The sequence below is a fragment of the Pelophylax lessonae genome (genome assembly GCF_965119305.1).
Source record: "Pelophylax lessonae genome assembly, chromosome: 1".
Classification (NCBI taxonomy): domain Eukaryota; kingdom Metazoa; phylum Chordata; class Amphibia; order Anura; family Ranidae; genus Pelophylax; species Pelophylax lessonae.
The window spans coordinates 160,427,089-160,452,543 of NC_138768.1; the positions used below are offsets into that span (position 1 = coordinate 160,427,089).

Genomic DNA, 25,455 nt, shown 5'->3' on the forward strand with positions numbered 1-25,455 from the left:
TGGAACTTTCAAGAGTACAGTAAGGGCACACTGCAGTTTTTATCTGTGACCTGCTGCTATTGGCTTCTGATTTCTAACAATACATGTGCTGTTGTCAAATACAGTCCTTTCCAAGACTGACAATGCTGCTGACTAAAGGTGTCTTTGTTACTCCTTTATCCAGAGAGGAGACACCCTGAGACAGGAAGAGTATAGCTGGCCAGATCAAAGCCACCACATTTATGGATTGGTAAACTGCAATAATAACTTTTTCTTTTGGGGGGGCTTAAAACTGCTTTAAACCTATTTTGTCCCCTAGGTAATAAATTATTGGAAAACATGTACAAAGTGAAAGCTAATGGAGAGCCACACACAAATGATTTAAATAAAATCAAACTGCTAAATTTGTAACTTTACCATGACTTTTGTTCTGCTCCAATATTTGAACATTTACCCTCATTTATAGTATAAAAATATCAAGCCAGATATATAGATAGAGGATATATATATCTCCTCCCTGAACAGATATTTATCTGTATTGGAAAGTGGAATAAGTGGGAGTTTACATGGGATCTGACAAGGCTCTTGTGTTGATCGCTTTAATGTGGAAGGACAGACTGCTTGCCGGAAGGCTATTGGTATGTCAATGGTGCATGGAAACATGAATATATATTTTTTTTTTGTATAACAATTTATGGCAATATGGAAATTAAGGAATTGTAGCTTACGTTTGGTTATTTATTACAGAGTGGTAAATAATCCCTGATGAAGAAAGTATTTTCAATGTTTTCAAAACGCGTTGGATATTCCAGCTTGGAGCAGCAACCTCTGCATTTGTTGTGCAAGTAGGATGCGAAAGATCTCCAAATAGTTGGAAATTACTACTTGTTCAAAGGAATAATATATTTGCAAGATGGTTTGTCCCTGAAAGGGAATCACACATTACCTGTTCTGTTTTTATAAAAACTATGAATGATTTTACTCATTATCAAATAAATATTAACTTTTTAAGGAATTTTGGGTAAAGTTCGTATTTGTATATGAAGTATTTCTCAATTGCCCTACACAGTCCCATTAATATAGAGGAATCAGGTAGTACCACATTTAAGGATTGGTAAACTGCCATAATAACTTTTTTTGGGGGAGGGGGGATCTTAAAACTGATTTAAACATATTTTGTCGCCTTGGTAATAAATCATTGGAAAACATGTACAAAGTGAAAGCTAATGGAGAATCACACATAATTGATTTAAATAACATCAAACTGCTAAATCTGTAACTTTACCAGGACTTTCGTTCTGATCCAATATTAAACATGTACCCTCTTTTACAGTATAAAAATATCAAGCCACACAGTCACAGTTCACAATAATTAGTTATTCATTTATCTTGTATATTTGAATGCCCATCACCTAGCTTCATTTATCCAATGCATGTGATCTTTTTTTTCCTATCTAACATGATTCCTTGTTACATTCTCTTTTTCAACATCTGCCATTTCTGTATGTTAGTACAATAAACAGATGTGAGATTTTACTTAGCTTGTGCATCAGGAAACAAACATCTGGGCCTTATACCATAAACATCCAAAATATTATCATTACACTGGTAATCATTTATAATGCTGACAAAGACAAAGTTTCCACAATTATATGGAAAACTGAGTGAAAGATCATTTAGCTTGCCATGTAGAGTAAAGGTCTGGCACAGGGATGACAGCTCAGTCACATCCTAAATAGCAAATGGATTTCTTATTTCACAAGTCACCTTGCACAGCCAACTAACTTCCTGCTTTGACACAGATATGTTAACTTATTTGAAACGTACTAGATTTTATTTTACTACAAAGTATTTGAAGACAAGTATGTGCAGATCTGTGACTGCTGCATAAAATATATATTTCCACGATGTATTTACTGTTTTATTAGCTTAGCAAGGGTATAGGAAGGGTATTCCCATGTCTAACCTCCTACCAGGAGGAGGACCAAGGTATCCCTTTTGTCTTGGTTGCAACTTGCAACCAAAGGCCTTTCTGGCAAGAGTTTCACAAGAGTTGGCAAGAGTTTCACTATTAAAGTGATTGTCTAGTTGTTTTTTTTTTTTTTTTTTATAAATAACAAACATGTTATACTTACCTGTCCTGTGCAGTGGTTTTGCACAGGGCAGCCTGGATCCTCCTATTCTCTGGTCACTTTTTGCTGCTCCTAGCCCCTCCCTCCTGTTGAGTGCCCCCAAAGCAAGCAGCTTGCTATGGGGGCACCCGAGCCGAGCTGCAGCTCTGTGTGTCCATTCAGACACGGAGCTGCGGTTCGGCCCCACCCCCTCTTGATTGACAGCCACGGGAACCACTGGCTGTGTCTCAGCCAATCAGGAGCGAGAGTCCCGGACAACACGGGACAGAGATGAGGCTCAGGTAAGTATTAGGAGGTGCTGGGGGGCTGCTTCACACAGAAGGCTTTTTATCTTAATGCATATAATGCATTAAGATAAAAAAAAAAAACCTTCTGCCTTTACAACTCCTTTAACAGCTGTGCTACTGATAGTATAGCTCCCAAAATCATTTTCATATGACAACACTGAAGAAATTACAATTTGTTATGATGTAATGTAGTGAGTGTACAGCTTGTATAACAGTGTAAATTTGCTGTCCCCTCAAAATAACTCAACACACAGTCATTAATGTCTAAACTGCTGGCAACAAAAGAGAGTACACCCCTATGTGGAAATGTCCAAATTGGGCCCAAAGTATCAAGATTTTGTGTGGTCACTGTTTTTTTCAAGCACTGCCTTAACCCTCTTGGGCATGGAGTTCACCACAGCTTCACAGGTTGCAACAGGAGTCATCTTCCACCCCTCCAAGACGACATCACAGAGCTGGTGGATGTTAGAGACCTCGTACTCCTCCACCTTCTGTTTGAGGATGCCCCACAGATGCTCAATAGGGTTTAGGTCTGGAGACATGCTTGGCCAGTCCATCACCTTTAATTTCACCTTCTTTAGCAAGGCATTGGTCGTCTTGGAGGTGTGTTTGGGGTCTTTAACATGTTGGAATACTGCCCTGCGGCCCAGTCTCTGAAGGGAGGGGATCATGCTCTGCTTCAGTATGTCACAGTACATGTTGGCATTCATGTTTCCCTCAATGAACTGTAGCTTCCCAGTGCCGGCAGCACTCATGCAGCCCCAGACCATGACACTCCCACCACCATGATTGACTGTAGACAAGACACACTTGTCTTTGTACTCCTCACCTGGTTGCTGCCACACATGCTTGAAACCATCTGTACCAAATAAGTTTATCTTGGCATCAGACCACCGGACATGGTTCCAGTAATCCATGTGCTTAGTCTGCTTGTCTTCAGCAAACTGTTTGCGGGCTTTCTTGTGCATCATCTTTAGAGGAGGCATCCTTCTGGGACGACAGCCATGCAGACTAATTTGATGCAGTGTGCGGTGTATGGTCCGAGCACTGACAGGCTGATCCCCCACCCCTTCAACCTATGCAAGAATGCTGGCAGCACTCAAACGTCTACTTCCCAAAGTCAACCTCTGGATAGGACGCTGAGCATGTGAACTTCTTTGGTCGACTGTGGCGAGGCCTGTTCTGAGAGGGAACCTGTCCTGTTAAACTGCTTATGGTCTTGACCACCGTGCTGCAGCTCAGTTTCAGGGTCTTGGCAATATTCCTACAACCTAGGCCACCTTTATGTAGAGCAACAATTATTTTTTTTCAAATCCTCAGAGTTTTTTGCCATGAGGAGCCATGTTGAACTTCCAGTGACCAGTATGATAGACACCGGGGAGGGAAAATGGCTAATTGGGCCCAAGTTGGACATTTCCACTTAGGGGTGTACTCACTTTTGTTGCCAGCAGTTTAGACATTAATGGCTGTGTGTTGAGTTATTTTGAGGGGACAGCAAAATTACACTGTTATACAAGCTGTACACTCACTACTTTACATTGTAGCAGAGTGTCATTTCTTCAGTGTTGTCACATGAAAAGATATAATAAAATATTCACACAAATGTGAGGGGTGTACTCACTTTTGTGAGATACTGTATGAAGAGTGCAAAAATCAACATAAATATAAATTAATCAATCCTAAAGTGCAATATCATATTGCAATAAAAATAAAGTAAATATTATAAAAGTGCCTAAAATGCTGATAAAGTGCAAAAAAGTCCTGTATAGTCCAAAAAACATAAATATTATAATTCATAAAGCTCACGCTGGAGCCAGCAAAGATGGTAATAGTGTAGTAATTATTGCACCATTAGAATCACATACATAGCATCCAAACACACAGACCGATATATATCAATGCAAAACCACGCTGCTGCTGATTGATATCATGCAGCAGCGTGACGTCAGCACTATACAGGACATTTTTTGCATTTTATTGGCACTTTATGCACTTTTATACATATATACTTTTTTTTAACTATGATATTATACTGCACTTTAGGATTGATGTATTTATATTTATGTAGACTTTTTTCACTCTATATAGATATGTGATTAATTGTTGCACTCTGATTTTGTGGCGATGCAGGCGATTATCTTTATAGTTCTATAGGGTTTTAGTATATCAAACTTTCCGCTAGCAGCCTCCTTTATCACAGCACTGACCTTATATTAGATATTTTGCTCTAATATATATCCATGGCGCCACGAAGGTGCTTTTCTACACTCTTGCATGATTTGATGCCTTTCATACAGAAAATTAACAGGGCAGTATGCCACCCACTATATATTGAGAAGCATCAGCAATTAAAGGAGCGAAGCCAGAAGTTTAGTAGGGGGGCTTCAGGGCACTAGATCTTCACTTTAGGACTGCACACATTACAATAAAAAAATGTCAGCATGGTTACCTTTAACCCAAAATGCTACAGTTGACATTCCACATGAACAACTATGGTAGACTAGTATACGAGTCAATTTTATCTTTCCTTCACACAGTTTCAAAGTCCTACTATGACTAGAAAAGCACAACTGAGAACATAATTCACAGTGCAAGTAAAGGAACAGGTGGCTGGCAATTTACTCTGCATATTAAGGGGAGGAGCCAAAATGCAGAACTGGGCATGGTCAATCAAGAAGCCATGTAAAGGGGTTACCCTTGTAACTTAAAAAAAAAACCTATGTAATCTCTAATAGGACATGGTTTAAGTTGGAATTTTCTTTTTTGGTCTAGCATTTATAGATATATAAAGAGTATTACTTAGACAGGATTTGTCTCGGCTGGATTCTAGTTGCAGTACAGATGCCTCTACTGGGAAAAAGTATGGTGCAGAGCTTATGGTTTGAATTTCCTATCATGTCAGCCACTGAAATATACCAGTGTGTTGTCCTTACAATCGCACCTCATAAAAAGCTTTGTTGTCATCCCAGTGGTGGCTCTCTGCATCCTGAAGAAGGCTTGTAGCACAAACGTTGACACAGTAATTTGTAACCTGAATCTGGAGATTGCTGATGAATTCCTGATATCGCTGGACAGCAGCAATAAACAAAGGCCTGTGATAAAGAGATGATCAAAACAAGAGACACTGAATGCCAGTGAGGTAGACTATAACAATACGCAGTAACACACATGGTTCTGATCATAACACATCAGTCAGACGCTTACCCTGGAACTGAGCAGTGAATTTCACCAATGTAAATGGTTGTCTGCAGTACTTAAAACAAATGTACTGTCACTGAGTTTTTGAAATGAACAAAGAAACTATTTTTACTTCTGCTGATTCTCAGCCATTTTAAAATAAAAATATATCAGAAGGCAATAGTGTTGGCAAAAAGTAATAGATAAAGATTTATTCATAACAAATACATCAATATACTGTATAGTGATAAAAATGTTGCTACTAATAAGGCTTAAGACATATATATGTGCTGAAAACTACAAATCAAAACAGTTGTCCCCATAGATTGTACCTCAGAATGGGACTGGCTGTCACTAATTCTGCCCTGTTACATTGTGGCCATGGCTTATTCATATGTAAATTGATACTGAGTTTGTATATGAATGAGTCAAGTATATGAATGAGTCATTCCTATAGAATGATAGAAAATGTCTTGCCTTTACTGCCAGAAATGTCTTGCTAGGGACTCATTTACCAGCCGAAGGGAAGCTGCCAGGAACTTCAGTCATCACTGTTAGGATCACCTTAGGTGCAGTTCATTTATTCATTCAGAGACACATTACAGCTTTTGATGGGCAGATTGTTTACCTTGTATCAACTTCAGCACAATAGTATTTCTCTTTCTCTCTTCATCACACCACTGGTGAGAACTGTTCCTCCTACACTAGTATAACATTTTCTGGTGTTTTTTTGGTATTTACCCCCTTTGGTGAACATTGCAGCTGCCATTTTGTCTGCATATTCTCTTTTTATTTCACTTCACGCTCTGCATCAGTTAGCTTATTAGCTCCTTGAGTGGAAAGCTTTGTCCTGGTCTGTCTTGAGCAGAGAAAGCAGTGAAAGAGCTGGTCAGAGGGAGAGAGGTAGGATACTGCTCATCCACACTGTGCACCCAAACAGACATCCAGGCACTGGGGGTCCTATGTGATGGGAGGCAAAAAGAGACTCACCATTTTAGAATGGAGGTGGGAGGTTTATTACTCTAATTTTTTTAAATCACCTCTGGGGTATATTGTCCTCCACTTACCAGTAGTAAGTGGCACAATATTGTAAACCACTGCACTGTACACAGCTGTATATTCTATAATTTCCTGACCCCTACACTGCATTTAGAATGCTCTACATCAGTGTTCCCCAACCCCCGGGCTGCGGACCGGTCCCGGTCCGTGGATCAAACGGTACCGGTCCGCCCAAAGAACATTACATTATTTCTATTTTAGTAAAAAAAATTTTTAGAAAAGGGTGGACCCGGGGCGCAGAGCAGTGCACCCTGAGCCCACCCATTTGTGTGACAATAGCGAATGAATATTCGCTATTGTCACACAGATCCTCCTCCTGGCCAATCAGGAAGCGGGTCCGAGACGCGTTTCCTGATTGGCCGAAAGGCGAACCCATGCCATTGGCCAAAGAGGAGGAGGTGAAGACTCGAGGAGACTGAGGAAAAGCCGCCGCTGCAAATCAGGTAAGTGCACTGGTCACTGTGCATTGATTGGGGGCACGCTGTGGCACTCTGCATTGATTGGGGGCATGCTGTGGCACTCTGCATTGATTGGGGGCATGCTGTGGCACTCTGCATTGATTGGGGGCATGCTGTGGCACTCTGCATTGATTGGGGGCATGCTGTAGCACTCTGCATTGTTTGGGGGCATGCTGTGGTCACTGTGCGTTGATTGGGGGCATGCTGTGGCACTCTGCATTGATTGGGGGCATGCTGGTCACTCTGCATTGATGTCCCCCCCCCCCCTCAGCGGGCCACGGAAAAATTATCAAATGTTGACCAATCCGCGGCGATAAAAAGGTTGGGGAGCACTGCTCTACATTATAATCCTGACCTCTGTACTGTGTTCACTATGTTGCATCTTATACTCTCAACCCCTGCAATATATATGCTATGTTGCACACTATACTCTTGATTCCTGCACTGTATACCCTATGTCATACATTAAAAATAAGCTGGGAGCGAGAGTCTAAACTCATTTTATTACTCAACTGTTGTGACTGCTGATGTTCAACCCATCAAAATCACAATAGGGTCTAAAACGTATAGAACTAAGCTCATTAAAGTATATGCTCCGCCTACAATGGCTTTCTGGATGCACAGCAAAAAAAGATGTCCCTGGAAATGAATGTTAGCAAATGTCAGACCACCCACATTAAATCCCGACTCCAGCCAAAAATGATTTTCCAAATTTGGATACAATGGGAAAAAGGTGAAGCCGTATTAAAAAAGTAGGGGAGTGGTATAGACCACTATCAAAATTTCTAACCCTTCCCCACTTTTCCAAACAGGGTTTCTCCTTTTGTCTCAGTCCCTGTTGGATAGATTTTCCATCACTTGCTGTTCTGGCAGTAGCTGAAAAACCTTGCCTATGTAAGAAGCACATTAGAGGCTCTGATGTACATAACACAAATAAAGGTGCTTTCAATACATTTAAAGTAAAGGGTCTAGCGACACTAGCCCGAAAACTGATATTTCCTCCTATAGTTAGAAAAGTTTCATTGCAAAAATCTAATCATTGGGACAAAACAACATTAATGCAGACTGACTTGTCAATGAAACTAGGACGTCGCATATAGAGAACAGTGAGGAACAGATCGGTGAGGGAGCCTGGGGCACACAATTTACATTCAGCCAGCGTCCAATCTCCTCGGAGCACTATGACTATACAACAAACAATGAACATTTTTAGGCCATACTGCAACTTTGAAATTTATGCCAGCTAATATAAACTGTAAAGTTTATATAGGTAATATTAATAATAGGCAAAACTGCAAAAAAGTGGCAGATAGTAATGAGGCGTTATCATTACACATAACAAACCACCTCTTACCAAAATGCTGGATTTCTTTCTTAAATAAATTGAAAAAGAAAAAAAAAATCCACAAAATTTAGAAATTTAAAACCGCAGGCAGATACAAAATATTCTTTATGTATTCTGTAACTCCCGCCATGTTTTTATTAGCTTTAAATGGTGGGGGAAGGGTTAGAAACTCTTTTAGGGTTTTACTACTTTGAGGTCTGAATGTTTCCTTTTATTTCTTGTCCAAGGTTGTGACCAAGGCAGTGAGGGGAAAATGGGAACAAAGACCCTTGTTCGTGTTAATAAAATATTGTAACCGGGGAAAGGAGGGTTGCGCATTTCCCTAAAGGAGCTCCAGACAGCAATTAAAGTATGGCAGTAGTCATTAACTCTTCCTCTCTCTATTCAAAACTTTAAAATAAAACATATTATGGCTGGAGGAAAAAAGAAAAACCCCCAAGGTGGTGGGACTATATAGGCAACTGGACACCCATGGCTGTCCAGTCGCCTATATAGTCCCACCACCTTGGGGGGTTTTCCTTTTTTCCTACAATACAGGGATGATGGCCACTGGCACCTAGGTACTTAGTGATGGGGGACTACACATATTATAGCTGGAGATACAATCCCTGGAATTCAAGAAGAGTGTCACAGCCAAGCTTTATAATTTCATTGCCCCTCCACACCACAAATGTCGGTGCTTGCTTGTATAGAAATAAACAAAATCACAGGTTCTTGGTCACTGCGTCTGTCACTGGACAGTCCCAGTGGCCAAGAAATTTTGCTGTGGGGTGAATGAACCCTGATGGGCAACTCTGTGACTAGTTTCCCATCAGTTCCTAATGGCGACTCAATGCCAGGCAGAGCTGATTGGAAACTAGTTCCCCATCAGGCTCTACCCACTGTCAGTATGCCCCTGTGTAACTGCTTGCTAGGACAAGTGGGGATGCAAAACCCCCTTTAAGCAAGTCAAGTGCAAGTCTAAAGGAGGTCAGCTGGGGGTTTAATGATTCTGCCAATCTTTTTGGAATATAATAATGTAACTGGACCAGCCATCCTCTTAAACACGCATCACATCCCTATCTAGAACACAGTATATTTGGAGAATATGAGCGTTGGGATTTTTCATGAGCCCCCTCTAAAGATTCACACATAAGACTTTGTGTTTGGCTACATACTATATCGTGACTGAACCTTAAAAATGTGCTGTGCGCCTAATACATCACTGAGTTTAACAAACTTTCTTCCACATAAATAATTGCCCTATTTCCATGATCAGCTGTTCTACATTACAAGTCATACAAACACTATTTATTTTCAAGTAGTAATTGGGTTACGCATGATGGGGTAGAGGCCAGATTCAAAGGGTACACAGTATACTGCACTGTATATATCTACAGTTTTTTCAGGAAATGTGGAAGAGAAGTCTGGAAAGAAATATAGTAACAATCAGTGTAAATTTAATATTACAATCTCATAATTCAGCTTCAAGAAGAGCCAGCTGATGTATTTTATATGATTCTCATTGAGGTGGCACCCAAAAAGTCCAAATTCTCATATGCGCCAAATGTAATAATGTTTTAATTTAAAGTGTTGAACTTAAAAGGGTCTCAAATTGATGCTATCGACACAAACCCAATTCTGCCAATACAGGCCCCTAAAGTAATTGAGTCTACTCCCTAATTCCCTGCATCTAAACTTGCTCTCCAATCTTATTATAAATCTTGACAGATATGGAGGACAGTCTTGTGGTTTATACAGCTGATTATAATCATTATTGACCATAAAGTAGTCACTGGCAGAATTACGTAAATTTGCAAGGATCTTTCATGTTTTAAAAACCTGCTGGAATCTTTTAAACATTTACAGCTCTATATGTCTGTCCTGTTTTATAATTACTGATCTATATTTCCTTATTGTCAGGTGTCTTTTCCCAACTCTCACAAGGATTCACAATGTCTACACAAACATCCCAACCAGCATACACAGATTACATACCTAAGCAAAATTTCAAACGCAAAAGTGGCGGACTTACTTCTTACTTAGTCGCTCATTGTAGTGAGTGAGATGATGAAGCACATGAAGAGCTGAGGACATGCAAACAAGTACAGTCTTTATCGGAGCTTTGTCGGGAACCTGTATGCTCCATTCTTGCAGTCTACTCAGAACTGACATTACTGACTTGCTGAAGGTTTCTATGAAGCAGACCTTTACATTTTGTAATGAATCCCCTCTACATGCCAAAACTAGTGGGAATAGCATGTCAAATTCTTCTGTGATGTTAAAGCAGAACTGATAAAAGAAAAGTATGACAGGTTAATCAAAATAATTTTGTTTTGCCTGTATTATAATCAGGAAGTATTAAATTAGTAATAGGAAAAAAGCACATCTTCAAATGCTGCTGACTACCACCCTCATCAGCTGTTGCTATGTCCCTGACTAATCTTATGCACACCTTACCTTTCTGTTTATTTGTTATGGAGATCTATAGTATGAAAATCCACTGCCCCCTAGTACTCCACTATTCTGCTTACTGTACACACAAGCAATATTCTAATTATGAATCGTTTTTTTTGTTGTCAAACTCAGTTCCAATAGGGACACCTAAGCCCCCGTTCACACTGGGGCGACGCTACTTCCCGGGCGACCTGTGAAGTCGCGGCGCGCTGCTCGCACCGCGACCACGGACTTCATATCATTGAAGTCTATGCAGGTCGCTCCTGGTCGCCCCAGAGAAGCTCCGGACCCTTTTTCTAAGTCGGAGCGACTTGTGTCGCTCCTATTAGAACGGGTCCGCAGCTTCTCTATGGAAGGCGACCTACGGCGACCTGTCAGGCGACCAGGTCGCCTGACAGGTCGCCCCAGTGTGAACGGGCTCTAATTGTTCCCTAATACATGTATAGGATGCTTGTGTGTGTGCTTTTATAACAACAACATATACCGTTTACAAAACAAAAACATACTGGGCCATCTTCAGTTTACATTCAAAGCTATTAGATAAATGATAAAAACCATATATGACTGATCATATCCCTTTAGAGCTCCCATAACACAGGTTTTGAGGGATGAAGGTGAATGTCTTGGATTCTCTGAACAATAGCCTTATGCACACTGAATGAATTTGGTTTCTGTCTGGAGGTAGAAGCACTTATAAACGACCTAGCCTATTTTGGTCCTTTGGCCATAAGGATGATTATGAACATCACCTGTGTACAGTTCTTGTATCTTGTGAACCTTTGGAATGTCTCTTCCCAGTAGAAGCATAATGTTGGCGTTATCTTACAAGAGTAATTTGTAGAGTTAAAGTCATATATGTAAATGGATCTCCCGGATCTCTCCAGGATTTAATCTCTGTCATTAGGTATTTGACTGCACTTAAGTGTACAATGATGAATTCCTTCAGTCTCTTATGTCTGAAATAAATAATTTGCCAGTTTGGCAATTCTTCCTGTAGTTTCTACAGTGCCAGCATATGTGTGTAGGACAGTACTTTTCACCTTAAGTTGAGCATGTCAAAAAACTCTGAAGTGGCAAATTAACGATTGCTTTGGTCACTGAGAATAACATATCTGGACAGCTTTCTCTGGTTTTCCCCAAGGACACTTTCAGCAGACATTTGTTAGCACTGGTTCTCTCTGAAAATCCTTCATGACATAGCTCACCATATTTAGATATAATCATTGGAGTTGAATGCTCATTTCTCTCCCCACCATGATTTTACATGGATGTAAGATCTTCTGTGGATATAGAATCTTGTTTAATGTAGCCTCTGTAAGGGGGCTATGTGCCTGTCACTGTTGCATTCTGAGCACTTAACTGTAGTCTCTGGTAAAGTGCTTTGTGGATGTGCAACATCTGAAGCAAATGTCACCGTTCCTGAGAAACGTCTTGCATGTTTCAAAGAGCTTTCCTTTCAATGCACAATGCTTTCTGAGAAGGTGTAGTTTGTCATGAATAAGACAGTAGGAGATTGGGTGTTTTCCACTTTCCTCCCTGTTGCTATTGGTAGTGAATGTAACTCCATTGGTCCAATGCAGTCTCTGTATTTAGTGTTGATCTTTTCTCTTCTTGTAGGGGCCTTCTGCTGGCAACAGCGGATGTGAACTCTCTCTACACTATAATTTCCCATTGTCATGGACGGGAGAAGGTACAACATTTCCTCCATGAAGATGCGTCTCTCCCCAGGAGGCAACAGGAGTTTATCCTCAACCTAATGGATTATGCGATGGGGCATAATATTTTCTGGTTTGGCAGTACCCATTACGTCCAGAGGCGTAGCCATGGGGGCAAAATTTGCCCCTCGATGGCTAACCTCTTTATGGCCAGATGGGAGGGTGAAGTTATTTATGGACAGAACATCCCTGAACTCCTCTTCTGGGGGTGCTATATCGATGATATATTGTTGATTTGGGGTGGGGATAGGGACTCTCTAGAGTCCTTTTTCTCCACTCTGAACAATAATGATCGTGGTATAGCCCTAAAGTATGATATCAGTATGTAGGAAATTCATTTCTTAGACTTGAGGATTCGAGTCCAGGATAATAGGCTAATTACGTCCACGTTCTTTAAAGAAACGGACCGTAATGGGTTTATCAGCCTGGAGAGTTGTCATCATAGACCCTGGTTGAAAGGGGTCCCAAAGAGTCAGTTTAGGAGGAACTGTACTCTTTTACAGGGCCTTCCTTGAAGAGGCCCAGGTTCTAAAAGGACGTTTTCAGGACAGAGGTTATGGATCGGATGAACTTGACTCCGCAATCCAAACCATCGCGGAGATGGATAGGAATCTAATTTTATACCCGGACAGGGGAATCCCATCCGCCAATATGGTGGAGGAGGAGACGACCAAATGTTCACCCCGTTTTTCCTTTTTTACATCCTTCTCCTCTCACCATTATTTGGTGAAAAGAATTTTGGCCAGACATTGGGATATTTTGAAGGGGGATAGGATTTTGGGACCTATCATTCCGAATCAGCCTCCAGTTGTTTTTAGGGGCGCCCCTCCACTGAGGTTGAGGGTAGCCCCTAATATCATTGAGCCTCCCGTCAGACCGAAATTCTTTTTTGATAGGGATGGCTTTTACCCCTGCAGACGATGTGCTGTCTGCTCAATCAATCATTTGAAACAGAGGAAGTACACCCAATTTTTGTGCAATGCGACGGGTTCAACCTATGACATTAAATGTTTTGCAACATGTAGCACAAAAAATGTAGTGTACTTAATCACCTGCCCCTGTGGGCTACATTATGTAGGGCATACCATTAGGGAGTTTAGGGTGAGAATGAATGAGCACATCGGAAACATTCGTAGGGGTTTTCCGAAGTACAATTTGTCAAAACACTACGACAAGTATCATAGGAGGGACCCTTCAGGGACTTCATTTATGGTCATTGATCTTTTCAAATCCAACTGGCGGGGAGGTCACCTAGGCAAAGGTATCTCCCAGTTGGAGACCAGATGGATTTACCTCTTAAAGTGTCTTAGGCCATCTGGCTTGAATGTAGACCTTGATATGAATTAATTTATCAATAATAGTTAACTTTGGACACTTTTATATATTATGTGCAGTTACTATTTACCTTTACCTTTTTTGGAATTTTATATAACCTGTATTTATAGAGTTACTGTTTTACAGATTTTATGTAGCCTGTATTTAAGCATGTTTTATGTACTTTATGGTTCCTCTGGCTTGTGACTTCGACCTTTCATTTATTCTTCCCTTTCGTTTGGGTTTGAATACTAATATCCGTTTATATATATATTGGCTTTTATAGAGACTTGGATGGTCTATATTGCTGATTTTATTAATTTATTATTTTAACATATTACACATATTTTCCCAAATGTGGGGTTATGTTTGATCCCCCAGTTTATGGATATTGGGAAATTGTAGCTAATCTTTCTCCCCACAGAATGGATGTATTTCCCCTGGGGATGAGGATTTGTTTTGATCCCAGATTGTTGTTGCATTCCCGGTTCATTACACACTGGTCCTATGGTTTAGTAACTCCTTCCGGCGTCTCAGTGCGGTCCAGGTGGTTCTTCCTACTTCCTGTGTGACGCCGGCTGGTGGGTCCCAGGATCTTCTCCATTTCCGGGTCCAACTAGTATATAATTGACGTCTACAATGCTGCCCACTCCCCCCCTGATGACGCAGTTGCCTGCGAAACATGTAGGCGGAGTCACCAGCGTCGACGTCGCAAGCCGGAACGAACATACTGCAGCTTAGCGGTTCTGTTCCTGTTGGAAATTTCATTTGAAGGTCTTCTATGTACATATATTTGGTGAGTGCATCTAATTTTAATAAACTTTTTAAGCTGGAACATACTACACTATGGTCTTTCCCCGTCTTTATATTTTTATATTTGGGAGAGACGCTGTACGACTGATCCTATCCTCGGGAGGTGATCCATGGATCCTTTGGGAGTATCTACTGGCACTTTCTGGAGTTGACCACCTTGCTTTAAGCATAAAGCGTTTGGAGACCATTGTGAGAGCAGTGGTCACCGTCATTCGGTAGGAGGCCAATTGGTACTTTATGTGTGATGGAGGTTCTCACTATTCCAATATCGAGCTGACGGATTTTTTCACTTACCAAGGTGTTTTTGGTGGATTGGACTGTTCCATAATATCATCTTTTAAGTGGACTTATGTTTTAACATTACCTGTATATGATTAACTTATAGCGCTGCATTTTATACTTTACTTTACTCTTCTTGTAGTTGGATGGCTAGGAAGGCTTAAGTCAATCATTGAGAATCTTGGATTGCTCTTAGTGCTGGCTAAGTCTTTCATGAACTTTGAAAAGAATGAAAAGGGTGGGAAGGAAACTTGATGCTGGTTGTAACTATAAACAGCATTTGCCCATTTTTTCTAAATATTACATGGTAATTTTTTTTACAACTGGGTTACCACCGTGTGCAGTGTCTAAGGAGCGAAGACGTGTGTCTTCTTTTCGGAAAGTTATGCATTCTCTTGAAAAGTTAAGTTTCGGGTTCCCATAAATTTGTTCTAATCTGTCTCATACGGGATTAAGACCTTTGTCTGACTTGAGGATTTGAAACGTTTGAAGTCTCTTAAAACAAACAACGTGGGACCTAACCATCTGCAAAACAAATCAAGTTCTTGCATAGGTGGTATGCTGAGGTTTTGGACTACTACCTTAAAGGTGGATTTCCAGCTTCTATAGTTCTCTTGGCAATCACTGAACTTCATGTGTCCAATGCTTATTAGTTCTCTGCGGCTCATGTACCTAGCGAGGTCAGACATGTCAGTCCAAGTTGAGCCTTTGTCACGACAGATGTTTCTTCACCATTGTTAGAGGTGGTGGTATCTACAGTGCTATGAAAACGTTTTTGCCCCGTTCCTCATTTTTTACTTTTTTGCATATTTGTCACACGTAAATAATTCAGATCATTAGTAAAATTGTAATCTTACAAAAAGATAGCCCAAGTAAATCTGAAATGCAGTTTTTAAATAATGATTTCATTTATTAAGGGAAAAAAAACTGTCCAAACCTGCCTGGCCCTATGTGAAACAGTAACTGCCCCCAACCTTGCTAAATCATGAATGAACTGTGATACATTTTTTGGAAAGTGGAGTTAAACTTTACTTGCTACACCCAGGCCTGATTACTGCCTCAAAAAGCAACACATAATGCCGCAATCTAAAGAAATTCAAGAACAGATGAGAAAAACATGCGTAAAACATGTATCAGTCTTAAAAGGGTTACAAAGCCATTTCTAAGGCTTTGGTGCTCCAGTGAACCCTAGTGAGAGCCTTTATCCACAAATGGAGAAAACTTGGAACAGTGGTGAACCTTCCCAGGTGTGGCCGGCCTATCAAAATGACTCCAAAAGCACAACGATGAAGCATTCGGGAGGTCATAAAAAAACCCACAACAACATTTAAAGAACTGCATGCCTCACTTGCCTCAGTTATGGTCAGTGTTAGCCATTCAACAATAAGAAAGAGACTGGGAAAAAATGGCATCCACGGGAAAGTTCCAAGGCAAAAAACAACTGCTGGAAAAGAACACAAAGGTTTGTCTCACATTTGCCAACAACCAAAACTTCTTGATCCCCAAGACTATTGGGCAAATATTCTGTAGACTGATGAGACAAAAGTTTAACTTTTTGGAAGGTGTGCTTCCTGTTACATCAGGCGTAAACCTAACACAGCATTTCATAAAAAGAACATTTTACCAACAGCCAGGACCTTGACGAGTTGCCATAATTGATGTAACCAAGAATTCTGCACTCTACCAGAAAATCCTGAAGTAGAATGTCCAGCCATCAGTTCATGACCTCAAGCTCAAGAGCACTCGGGTTATCCAGCAGTGGGTTTAGGGGGCAACTACTTTTGGACACACAAGGCCAGGCAGGTTTGAACAGCCTTTTTCCCTTAATAAATTAAATATTTTAAAAACTGCATCTTATTTATTTGGGTTATCTTTTTGTAATATTAGAATTTGTTTGATGATCTGAATCATTTTACCGTGACAAATATGCAAAAAAATCAGAAGGGGGCAAATACTGTACTACCTGGTGTTTATGTGTTGAAGGGGGGAAACAGAGTAGCAGATGGATTCAGTAGCTGTGAAGGTTTAAAATCGAATGGTCTTGAGGTGTGAGTCTCAAAAGCAAGGTAACCAACTTCAGGAGGTTTTGGGGTGATTTGGTGAGCTTAATTCAGGATAGTCTGCGTGCCGTGGCACATGACTTGATGCATAGGATGGTAGTAACTTGAAAGGTAGATAAGTGTCCATTTGTTTAGAGAATGACCTCTATGGTTGATTGCCATAGCTTCTCCTGCTGCCAAATGAACGGTGTGTTGGTGTACAGGGTTCAAAATGTCCAGGGCATGGCAATGGCTGTGGTTTCCTTTCTTTTTTTGAGAAGGACATTTAATTGTCCTTCTGCCTAAGCCTGGACAGCCTTTACTTCTGCTTCAGCCTCTGATTGAGGACTGTACATTAGAGGCCAGAGCCTGAGCTTGTGCTTCAGCTGCTTGTGCTTGAGCGGCTTCTGTTTGGGCTTTTTTATGAGTGATCTCTGATTAGGCTTGTGTGGTTTCTGCTTGGGCTTGTGCCTGCAAACACACCAGTTTTCTTGCAGCTTCAGTCTTAAAAGGGACTTCCTTCTCAATGCAATATTCTTCTGCCTTTGTTACTTCTGGTTGAGCATGGGCTGTTATGAGTTGACTACTCAGTGAGCAGGATCTTAGCGCTGTTTGCTGTGAGTGGGATCATAGTGATCCATCAGACACCTTAGAGTTCTTTAAAGAGGTAGGGTGGCAAGACACTATTTCATGCAATTTTGATACCCGTCATCTGACCTTGTCACCTATTAATAACTTAGCCTACAAAAAGGTGATGTGCTTTTTTTTTTGCTAAGGGCAGTAAAGCCAGTCAACTCTTTGCAGAGACTCTTCTGTATTAATAGTTGATAGAAAACTGTATTTTTCAGATTCTTTTACAGCTTTCATAAGCTCTTTTTAGCTTTGTGAGTGCACTGTTGCTTTGCATCATTACAAGTTTTATTAACAGCAGTTATGCATTGCATAGTACTATTCCACAGATCGGATAGATTATCAGACACTCCTGTCCTGTTTGTTTTATAATTCTCTTTAAGCTTTAAGAAAAGCTTAACTGTGCATTTGGGTCTAGCTGATATCTCTATCAGTTGCAAATCAGTTTCACCTTGGAGAATAGGCTGTCACTGTCTAACTATTACACTTGCATATTCTTGTTCAGACACATTGCATTTATGAACAGTGCAGGTACTGTATATCTGCATGTTAATTCCTCAAGCAAATTCACTACATAGGCAACTCCTAAGCATCCACAGCTTTCCAAACTGTAGAAAGATATACTTCAAATTAGTGAGATCAATCTTATGTAAATGTTGTAGCAGACTAAAAAAGTGATCCTCAGCTGCTTCTAAGCAGATCTCAGCATCTGAAATGCAACATGTGCTCACACAGAGTGTAAACAGGTGCTTATGAGACACAGGTAAAACTTCACAACAGATGCGGCAGAGGCCATAATAGCTTTAGAAATCTGTCTTCTTATTGTTTTGTTTCAAATGCTGCTTTATGCATTGACATATCTCCTTAGACCGAGTCTGTCTGAACATTATGGTCTCCTGCTGACCTGGCACCATCCACAGTCAGCTTAACTCTTCAATAAGACACAGAAGTTGAGTCCAACACAATTTTACTTCAGCTAACTTTAGTACTAACATTGACTAAGGAACATAGAAGAAATGGGAAGGTCTAGCTAGGACTGAACTTAATAGCACTAGACAGGAGGAGGAGACAGGCAAAAAACAAAATCACATAGTAAACAAAATGCTGTTGCCCAAAACTGACACTAGATGTCAGCATACTACTTAACAATAATAAACTGACACAGTTCATAACAACACAGAAACAATACCTATAAAATAAAGTACATATAAATGGGACAGAATATGCACTATGCCACTAAAGTTACATAGTGAACCTAGCATAGTGAACCAGAACTGTGCCTATACAGCTGAAAGTAACAGGTGTAAATTGAATCTCACCTACCTTTTACTTGCTCCTCCTGATCCACCCCTGGTACTGCTAAGTGCATGGGGACATATGACTCACTCTGTCTTTCCACACTGTAGTGTACGGAGTCTAAGCAGCCATCACTAACTTAGTGCTGTCAAGTCTGAGCAGGGGAAGCCTGCACAGCGTGTATTAGATTCATGTAGGTCAAAATGTATATAGAACTTCAAGGGACTCTAGCAGCAGGAAGTAATAAATGCTACTAACAAAGCTGTCTGTAAAGAAGACCTTTACTTTTCCAGTAAGTAAAAATGTTAGACTCACTTTATTTCTGCTTAAATTTAGGACAAAATGTATTCTGCTACATTGCTTTGGTAAAAATAACCCAATCAGTGTACATTATTTAGTCTGTGTGAAAGTTATAGAGTCCACAAACAATGGTATAAATATTTGAAAATTGATCACTCCTGATGTGCTGACTGCCTGTCTCATTTCTTGAGGCCCTAAAATGCCAGGACATTACAAATGCCTCCTAAATTATTAATTTGGGAGAGTAGGCAGGCCAATATATTTAGTAAATAGCACGATGAGTTATTTGCAGATAATTTTTTTTATCACAATTGTAAAGAAATTTAAAAAAAATATATATATATATATATATATATATTTTTTTTTAACAATTTTTTTTTTGTTTTACATACTGTGACCAGAGCAGGAGTTACCAATAACCAACCAACACAACCAAAGAAATAATTTACACAATAGATACCGTCTCCCCGAAAATAAGCCCGGGTCTAATATTAATTTTGGCACCAAACACACAGTAGGGCTTATTTTCGGGGTAGGTCTTATAATGTTCTGTCCCTCCCTGCCTGCCAGAAATCCCGTGTAAACCTAGTTTAGTGTATATAAAATCCTAGGATGCACTTTATTAGTGTTTTATATACTGTCCAGTGAGTGTTTTTGTAATACAATTGTGTGAAATACCTTCATTACGGTACATCGCTGCTCTGTGCTCAGCTAATCTCCTGCTCTCTCCTGTCTTTCTCCTCTCATACAGTAGCTGTCAGAGGGGGATCTCAGCCCCTCCCCTCTGCAGTGTACACAGAAGAGCCCGGTAGATTAGATTAGAATAGGTTTAGCTGATCTGCCTCTCTGCTGTCTTTCTGCTGCTCTTTTCCCTGGCCGACAGCTGGGGGGTTACGGAAGTGCCGATGTACCGAAGGTATTTCCCACAATTCTAATCGAACATTCGGCGCTTCTGTGTACACTGTAGAGGGGAGGGGATGAGATCCCCCTCTGACAGCTACGGTATGAGAGGAGAAAGACAGCAGGGAATCAGCTGAGAGCAGAGCGGCCATGTAAGGAAGGTATTTCACAGTATTATATTACAAAAACACACTGGACATTATTTAAAACGCTAATAAAGTGCATCCTAGGATTTTTCATACACTAAACTAGGGCTTATTTTCGGGGTAGGGCTTATATTGCAGCCCGCCCCAATAATCGAGATAGGGCTTATTTTAGGGGTAGGGCTTACTTTCGGGGAAACACGGTAGTGGAATAGATACTTAAAATAAATACAGTTGCTCACTGCCACAAGGTCAGCTTTTCTTAGATTCTTTAAAAAGAAGTCCTACCATCCAAATAAAAAAAATGTGAATATTCATCATAATGCAAATGTTACTTTACCGTATTTGCTAAGATATAAACCAAAGGAATATTAATTAGACTACCCTGCTATTCAGTATAAACTAAACCAAGAAAATGTCCAGTTGTCTTCCCTCACTTCAAGTAACTATAGACCTGTGCAGAATAAGAACCCTTTCTACAATAAACTGTAATAGGTCATCACTTATATAATCTTAATAAGGAAACCATGGCTGTTTCTATAAAGAAATAAACATTTGAATACAGTCTCCTTTAAGGGCCCTTTCATATGGATGGACTGATTGGGTCCGCCTGCCAGTTTTTCAGGCGGACCCTACAGCCTCCTTTATGGAGTGGCAAGTGTCAATGGACATGTGTCTGTTGACACCTGCCGACATCTGATCTAAAAACAGACAGATGGGGATCCGTTCCCTATTCGTCTGGCGGTTCGGATGACAGTCGGGTGTAAACAGAGAGGTGGTCTGTTGATATCCGACCACCCATAGAGGAGAGTGGGTTGTGTCTGTGTCCACTCTGCATAAGTGGAGCAGACATTGACCAACCATCCACTTGCTCAGCGGACAGAATTCTTTCTGAGCAGGCGGACTGCAACGAAGCCTGCTCCATGTGTAAGGGGCCATAAAATCACAAAACACATACTGTAATAAATCATACACTTTACAGAGTAACTCCACTTTTGCTGAGACAAAAACAACCCCTTCTGGGTGATCAATGTATTTTGCAAGAATATTAACACACTTTATTGCAGAGTCCTACCTGTTTCTGCATTGAAGAAATAGTTCTTCAATGATGTCAATATGCTGAGTGAATCTGAATAGGAATGACCTTTTCATTTTTATTCAGCTGATGTACTTGCAGTTTTCTAATGAGGAGAGTTGCAGGGTCTCTATCTTTTTAGAAATGATTAACCCTTTGGGAGTATCCCATCAAAAGTACATTTTTTGTTGCAGAGGAAGCCAAGATCTGTATCTTTTGCAGAATTCTGGGGGAAATCAGTGAGCCAATCACACGAGCAGGAAATTACATTTCTGGGGAATTTCTGTACATGAACTGCGTACAGAAGGCTACTGCGTTACATTATTGCAGAAAATTACAGCGCTACTGATTGAAAATGAAAGGTAAACTATTTTTTAACATTCAATTACAATATGGCTTGTGTAGCAACTGTATATGCTAAATTATTTTTTTCTTTTGTTTTCTACATTTCTTTTCATTAAAGTGGAGTTACCCTTTAACAATCCTACAGTTTGGCACTTGCCTTGGCAACTTTCACAGGTCTCAGTTGTTCTGCAATGGTTCCATAGTGTTCATATGACTTGGGGATAGTAACAAGGCTCATGTTACATCCAGCATTGGCAGAGAGCTCTTCTCCATCACTCTGCAGGACTCTAGCTGTCACCTCTTCAAGCACAAAGGGTAAATCATGAACCAAGGTGAGTGACATATCTTTCAGGTTTTTCCTCCAGCCAAATTTTATGGTAGGCTATAAAGTAAAATACATACCATGATCATATACCCTTCACTGCTACAAAGAACCTTTGTCAGCTGACTTATTTATACGTTAAATAGTATTAGTTATTTATACATAAATGGTGAGAAGAATTTTTTTTTATGTTTTCCATATGCTATGCAATGCTGTGCAATGGACAACAGAACAAATGATGTTATAAATTAATGACAGTTACATACAGCAATAATTACCTATTTTATTGAACATGCTCAAAAAATTGTAAGCCATGCCTACATTCTGTCATACATTCACAGTGGAAAAACATTTTAAAATATAATTACTAATTTTGAGGACTGTTTCCACAATTATAACATGTGAGGTCAGGCACAGATGTGGATGAGAAGGCCTGGCTTGCAGTCTCCACTCTAAATCATCCCAAAAGGTGTTCTATCAGGTAGCGGTCAGGACCCTGTGCAGGCCAGTCAAGTTTCTCCACCCAAAACTCGCTCATCCATGTCTTTATGGACCTTGCTTTGTGCACTGGTGCGCAGTCATGTTGGAACAGGAAGGCGCCATCCCCAAACTGTTTCCACAAAGTTGGGAGCATGAAATTGTCCAAAATGTCTTGCATGCTGATGCCTTAAGAGTTCCCTTCATTGGAACTAAGGGGCCAAGCCCAGCCCCTGAAAAAAAAAAAACCCACATCTCAATCCCCCCTCCACCAAATGATTTGAACCAGTGACAAAGCAAGGTCCATAAAGACATGGATGAGCGAGTTTGGGGTGGAGGAAATTGACTGGCCTGCACAGAGTCATGATCTCAACCCAATAGAACACCTTTGGGATAAATTAGTGCAGAGATTGAGCCAGGCCTTCTCATCCAACATCAGTGCCTGACCTCACAAATGCGCTTCTGGAAGAATGGTCAAATATTCCCATAGATACACTCTTAAACCTTGTGGACAGCCTTCCCAGAAGAGTTAAAGCTGTTATAGCTGCAAAGGGTGTGCCAACTCAATATTGAACCTAACAGACTAAGACTAGCATTAAAGTTCATGTGCTTGTAAATGCAAGCGTACCAATACTTTGGGTAATATAGTGTATATTTATATACAGGGCTGTGCAAAAGTTATTTTTATTCGTTTTTTTCAGTTTACAAAATGCACAGAAATTAAACAGAAGAAAAACCTAAATCAAATCAATATTTGATTTGTCTACACTTTAGCTTTAAACCAGCACCAATTCTTGCACACTTTGTACACTTGCACAAAGTCAGGAATTTTAAAGGATGAGAGTCAGGTGTATGATTAACCAATTATACCAGGCAGGTGCGAATAATCATGAATTTCATATGTAGGTGGAAATACAATCACTACCTGAAACAGAAACCGCTGTGTAGGAGGCTTAAAACTGGGTGAGGAACAACCAAACTGCTATTAAAGTGGAGTTCCACCCTCATTTTATACTTACCTCCATCTTCTCGCTCCGGGTCACCTGAAAAACAAATGGATAATCGGAATTTTTTTTTTTTTTTACTTACCTTGTAGAGAAAATATACTTACCTTACTTCCTTCTTCCTCCCCTCGGCGGCCGCGGCGATTCGTCACTTTCTGGCTTTTGCAATGATTCCTGGGAGCTGAACGTCATCGCTCCCAGGAATCATTGCACCTGCACCGGCCCCGACGTCAGTTCCGGCGCGCGCGCGTCATTCCCTTCTAAACAGCTTCTGGGCATGCCCAGAAGCTGTGGAGGGATGACGCGCGCGCACCGGAAGTGACGTCGGGCCGGTGCAGTGCATCGTGGGACCGAAGAAGAAGGAAGAGGACGCCGAAGAGGATCGCGCTGGCTTCAAGCTGCCCACACCTGAAATGGCAGCGCTGGAGAATACTTTTTCAAGGTAAGTATTTCTCCTAAAAGGTAAGTGCAACCCGGGACAGATCAGAGGCTAGCCATTGTGGAATGTAGTAGCCCTGACTGTCTCGGGGGTATTTTTTTAAAAAAAAATGTGTACTGGGTGGAACTCCGCTTTAAGGTGATGTTATGGCAGACAGTTTCATGTCACAGGTCATACACCATAACAAGACTGAGTACAGGAACAAGACACAAGGCAGTTATACGGCATCAGCAAGGTCTCTCCCGGGCAAAAATTTCAAAGCAGACACGGATTTCAAGATGTGCTGTCCAAGTTATTTTGAACAAGCAAAAATAAAGGGGTAACGTTGCGGAACATAGACACATTGGTCAGCCAAGGAAACCTAGCAGATGAAAGACACATCATGCTTACTTCCCTTCGACATCGGAAGATGTCAAGCAGTGCCATAAGCACAGAACTGGCAAAAACCAGTGGGACCAAGGTACAATCATCTACTGTCCGAAGAAGTCTGGCCAGAAGTGGTCTTTAACCACTTGCTGACCGCTCACATTGAGCGTACTGCGGCAAAGTGGTTCGTTATTGTCCAGCAACGTAGTACTACGTCGCTGGACTCCTCCCCCTGTAGGCGGCGCTCGCGCGCCACCGGAGGCGTGCTCCCGCGCCGCCGGTTGCGCGCTCCCGCTGTTTTCAGTCACAGCGGGAGTCGGGCCAGGGGAGGAGCGGCGGCGATCGCCGCTGCTCTTCCACGATCGTCGGGGAATCTAGTTTGGAGATCCGCCCGCCTGTGTAAACAGAGCGGGCGGATCTCTTAAGTGACAGGGAGTGACAGATTGCATAGCTGAACATGCGATCTGTCCCTGACTCACTCAGTCACCTCCCCCCACACATGTCAGTAAGCACCAGGCATACATTAACCCCTCCCTCTCCAATAAAATTAACCCCCTTCCCTGCCAGTGTCATTTTTACAGTAACAGTGCATATATATAGCACTGATTACTGGAGTAATGTCACTGGTACCCCCAAAAGTGTCAAAAATGTCAGTCAAGGGTCCGATCTGTCCGCCGCAATGTTGCAGTCCCGCAAAAAAAATCGCAGATATCCGCCATTACTCGTTAAAAAAAAACACCAAAAATGACAAAAATCTTTCCCTTAGTTAGTAAACACAATAACTTTTGCGCAAACCAATCAAAATAGGCTTATTGTGATTTTTTTTTACCAAACATAGGTAGCAGAAAACAAATTGGCCAAAAATTTAAAAAAATTTTGATTTTTAAATTTTTTTGGGGGGAATTTCATATACAAAAATGTTAAAAATATTGTTATTTTTTCAAAATAAACGCTGTTTTTTTGTTTATATCGCAAAAAGTAAAAATCGCACAGGTGATCAAATACCACCAAAAGAAAGCTCTGTTTGTGGGAAAAAAGGACGTACATTTTGTTTGGGTACGGCACAGCGCCGAATCGCAAAAAGTGGCCTGGACTTAAGACAGCAAAATCCTCCGGTGGTAAAGT

General features: G+C 40.9%; 1 protein-coding gene across 1 annotated transcript in view; it reads right to left on the reverse strand.

Annotated features, from left to right (window-relative positions):
- The window catches only part of KIAA0825, a 735,478-nt gene that overhangs the window by 553,138 nt on the left and 156,885 nt on the right, over positions 1-25,455 (reverse strand). Inside the window, exons 7-9 of the mRNA XM_082247736.1 lie at positions 21,880-22,104; positions 10,452-10,708; positions 5,340-5,490 (exon numbers count right to left, since the gene is read on the reverse strand). Coding sequence (XP_082103862.1) covers positions 5,340-5,490; positions 10,452-10,708; positions 21,880-22,104 — 633 coding nt within the window. The remainder of the gene's footprint in view (positions 1-5,339; positions 5,491-10,451; positions 10,709-21,879; positions 22,105-25,455) is intronic.